General features: G+C 29.8%; 1 protein-coding gene across 1 annotated transcript in view; it reads right to left on the bottom strand.

Annotated features, from left to right (window-relative positions):
• Positions 1-5,156, bottom strand: part of LOC106469797 (abl interactor 2-like) — a 28,974-nt gene that overhangs the window by 1,297 nt on the left and 22,521 nt on the right. The window contains exons 6-7 of the mRNA XM_013930307.2: positions 3,743-3,886; positions 4-1,708 (exon numbers count right to left, since the gene is read on the bottom strand). Coding sequence (XP_013785761.1) covers positions 1,545-1,708; positions 3,743-3,886 — 308 coding nt within the window. The 3' untranslated portion in view covers positions 4-1,544. The remainder of the gene's footprint in view (positions 1-3; positions 1,709-3,742; positions 3,887-5,156) is intronic.

Below are 5,156 nucleotides of genomic sequence, written 5' to 3'. Positions count from 1 at the left end.
AACACACACATCATAGAGTAATGTAAGTTGAATTAGTACACATTACATTAGTCAACACACATCATAGAGTAATGTAAGTTGAATTAGTACACATTACATTAGTCAACACACATCATAGAGTAATGTAAGTTGAATTAGTACACATTACTTTAGTCAACACACACATCATAAAGTAACTTAAGTTGAATTAGTACACATTACATTAGTCAACACACACATCATCAAGTAACTTAAGTTGAATTAGTACACATTACATTAGTCAATACACACATCATAAAGTAACTTAAGTTGAATTAGTACACATTACATTAGTCAACACACACATCATAGAGTAACTTAAGTTGAATTAGTACACATTACATTAGTCAACACACACATCATCAAGTAACTTAAGTTGAATTAGTACACATTACATTAGTCAACACACACATCATCAAGTAACTTAAGTTGAATTAGTACACATTACATTAGTCAATACACACATCATAAAGTAATGTAAGTTGAATTAGTACACATTACATTAGTCAACACACACATCATAAAGTAACTTAAGTTGAATTAGTACACATTACTTTAGTCAACACACACATCATAAAGTAACTTAAGTTGAATTAGTACACATTACTTTAGTCAACACACACATCATAAAGTAATGTAAGTTGAATTAGTACACATTACATTAGTCAACACACACATCATAAAGTAACTTAAGTTGAATTAGTACACATTACATTAGTCAACACACACATCATAGAGTAACTTAAGTTGAATTAGTACACATTACATTAGTCAGCATACACATCATAGAGTTACTGAAGGTGAATTAATACACATTAGGTTAGTCAATACACACATCATAAGAGAAAGCAATACTTGTTTTCAATATCATTCATATATTATTTTATTCTCAGAGCTCGAGATTCTAATGTAAAATAATTAATTCACTTGCAGATTTTAATTTGGAAGGATAAACATTACAATTTAAGAAAATGTACTCTTTACATATCCAGTTTTATGAAAAACTTTTCTTACAAATTTACTATTTGATTTATTCTTAGGCTATCACATGATTACCAAACCTGTCTTTAATTATCTAAGTTAGTTGTATTTATAACTGATAGAATATAGAAAATAAAAAACAAAAAATATATAAATCAAATCAAACATGAACTATAGTACAATTGCGTCTGTGGCATAACTCATCTAGGAATTATAAAAATGTATTGTATTTTAACAAAGTTATTGACAAACAGCTTTTCAGAAGTAAAATATTCATAATAGAAGACAATAATATAAGCTGAATAACATGTATTAAAACAGTTTTACAAAGAAAATTTGTTACGTTTAAAACACTCAAACTTTGTAATAGAAACCTTAAAACTGATTTCTCTGACAGAATTTCATTGTAAAACTTCCACCACAATACAAAATTTTGCTAATAACCAAGAACATTAAATGTAGTGTTGTTAGATATCACTAAAAATAAGGTTGTAAAATAACCAAATCGTTCTATAGGATTTCATCATATTTTCAACATGTAAACATTACAAGCATGATTCCACATAGTTTCCAGGAAAAAGACCTGTAATTCCATCACAAATTCCTTCATACCACCCATCATCATTTTTTTTCATGACATAAATCACAGCATTCTCTGCAAATGTCAATTCATCTTCTTTGTCAGCCACATAATCATAGATGGCAATCACTATAAGTATAGAGAAAGGATCAATACCTAATAATAGATGAAAATTACTGGAATTATGGTGAAAGGATCAATGTATATTGATGGCAATCACTGGAAGAATAGAGAAAGGATCAATACATATTGATGGCAATTACTAGAAGTATAGAGAAAGGATCAATACATTACAATAGATGACAATTACTGGAAGTATAGAGAAAGGATCAATACCTAATAATAGATGAAAATTACTGGAATTATGGTGAAAGGATCAATACATTACAATAGATGAAAATTACTGGAATTATGGTGAAAGGATCAATACATTACAATAGATGAAAATTACTGGAAGTATAGAGAAAGGATCAATACATTACAATAGATGACAATTACTGGAAGTATAGAGAAAGGATCAATACCTAATAATAGATGAAAATTACTGGAATTATGGTGAAAGGATCAATACATTACAATAGATGGCAATTGCTGGAAGTATAGAGAAAGGATCAATATATATATTGATGGCAATCACTGGAAGAATAGAGAAAGGATCAATACATATTGATGGCAAATACTAGAAGTATGGAGAAAGAATCAATACATTGATGGCAATTACTAGAAGTATAGAGAAAGGATCAATACATATTGATGGCAATTACTGGAAGTATAGAGAAAGGATCAATACATATTCATGGCAATTACTAGAAATACAGAGAAAGAATCAATACATATTGATGGCAATTACTGGAAGTATAGAGAAAGGATCAATACATATTCATGGCAATCCCTGGATGCAGAGAGAAAGGATCAATACATTAATGGCAATTACTAGAAGTAGAGAGAAAGGATCAATACATATTCATGGCAATCCCTGGATGTAGAGAGAAAGGATCAATACATTGATGGCAATTACTGGATGTATAGGGAAAGGATCAATACATATTAATGGTAATTACTAGAAGTATAGAGAAAGGATCAATCCCTAATAATAGATGACAATCACTGGTAGTTTATAGATAGGACCAATACCTAACAATAAATGACAATCACTGGTAGTTTATTGATAGGACCAATACCTAACAATAAATGAAAATCACTGGTAGTTTATAGATAGGACCAATACCTAACAACAGACGACAATCACTGGTAGTTTATAGATAGGATCAATACTTAACAATAAATGACAATCACTGGTAGTTTATAGATAGGATCAATAGCTAACAACAGACGACAATCACTGGTAGTTTATAGATAGGACCAATACCTAACAATAAATGACAATCACTGGCAGTTTATAGATAGGATCAATACCTAACAACAGACGACAATCACTGGTAGTTTATAGATAGGATCAATACGTAACAATAAATGACAATCACTGGTAGTTTAGAGAAAGGATCAATCCCTAATAATAGATGACAATCACTGGTAATTTATAGATTGGACCAATACCTAACAATAAATGACAATCACTGGTAGTTTATAGATAGGATCAATACCTAACAACAGACGACAATCACTGGTAGTTTATAGATAGGACCAATACCTAACAATAAATGACAATCACTGGTAGTTTATAGATTGGACCAATACCTAAAAATAAATGACAATCACTGGTAGTTTATAGATAGGATCAATACGTAACAATAAATGACAATCACTGGTAGTTTATAGAAAGGATCACTACCTAACAATAAATGACAATCACTGGTAGTTTATAGATAGGACCAATACCTAACAATAAATGACCATCACTGGTAGTTTATAGATAGGATCAATACTTAACAATAAATGACAATCACTGGTAGTTTATAGATAGGACCAATACCTAACAATAAATGACCATCACTGGTAGTTTATAGATAGGACCAATACCTAACAATAAATGACAATCACTGGTAGTTTATAGAAGGGACCAATACCTAACAATAAATGACAATCACTGGTAATTTATAGAAAGGATCAATACCTAACAATAAATGATAAGCACTGGTAGTTTAGAGAAAGGACCAATACCTAACAAGAGAATTATAACACATTTCTAAACTATAAATCTACCTTTTTCTAGATAATTGTTTGGTGCCCAGTCAGGCTCAGCAGAGCTGCCTCGTGTCTGTAAAAAGGCTTGAGAAGAAGGTGGCATGTTGCTTCGCGGGTGTATCCGATCATGTTCAGATGGAGGTGGTGGAGGTGGTGGTGACACTAAAAGTGTTTTATTTTCATACAAACTTATTAAGGCCATATAATTGTTTTAAAAGTGATAATATCTAGTTAACTCTTTACTGTATACAGAGGTTATCATTTATATTTTCTGATATTCTAGTAACATTCACATCTAATTTCAAGAGTATTTTAATACAACAATAATTAAGTGTACTATTGTTAAAAAGCATATTAATAACTTGGACATAAAAACAAGTAAAAGATTTTCATGTTTTACAACTGTAACAAATTTGGTTGTAATTCTATTCTGTATTAAACCAATAATTGTAGAATTTTTTGTTGTTTGTATAAATAATTACATTAGTGTTTTATCATTATGACTAGTGATTTATTATTCACATATGTAGCTATACTGACACACCCTTCTAGTGTCATTTTTATGTATTATGTCATGGTTTTATGTATTACTTATTAACACTAGAAATCTGAATAGTGTTATGTTATGTGTATTAACTATATCGCACTAGAAATCTAGATTTTTTGGAAATTGGCTGGTGACATGGTTACTAAATAAATCTCACTAGAAAGTTGATTAAAGGTATTTTGACCTATGTTTATACATTTTTTGGAAATTGATTGGTGTCATGTATAACTATACTGACCATGATTAACAAAGGTGGTTTTTTTTGGATAGTTTATGTAACTCGAGCACTTTCAAACAGTTCGCTGTTCTTCTTCTTCTGAAGAATACTGAACCATTCAAAAGTGCTTGGGTTTTGGGGTCTCGTTTCAAAACCATTACATTCATAATAAAATGTTATGAATCATCTAAGGCAAGCATAATTTGAGTGATACAGAATTAGTAAAAACACTTTGTTATACATATTATTAAAAGTAATAACGAGTGACTAATGTTGCTGAAGAAATCAACAGCTGATGATATAAACAAGCATTCACTACTAAAATGATTTCAGACAAAAATGTAGTGTTTAGATATGAAATACACAGAATCTTTAGGATTGTTGAACTATTATGAGCAATACCTAAGTAGTGCCAATATAAATATATATATATATATATAATGTAAATATATTTTTATTTGAAAATATAATTTAATTTTATATTCCCAAAATCTTTAAGAGCTAATCAAGCATTGCTGCTCAACTGATAGACCACAACTTCTTGTTTATTAGTGTCGTTTTTTGCTTGCTTGCAGTGTACTTACTATGTGTGTTGTTGTGGGCTATTAGGTCATCAAAAAATTAATGATGCTTTCTTTTGGATGAAAAAACCCAAACAACTTATATAT

This window comes from Limulus polyphemus, unplaced genomic scaffold (assembly GCF_000517525.1).
Source record: "Limulus polyphemus unplaced genomic scaffold, Limulus_polyphemus-2.1.2 Scaffold3660, whole genome shotgun sequence".
NCBI classification, from domain to species: Eukaryota; Metazoa; Arthropoda; class Merostomata; order Xiphosura; family Limulidae; genus Limulus; species Limulus polyphemus.
Note: the sequence above shows the minus strand (reverse complement) of the source record. Positions and strands in the feature narration are given on the sequence as shown.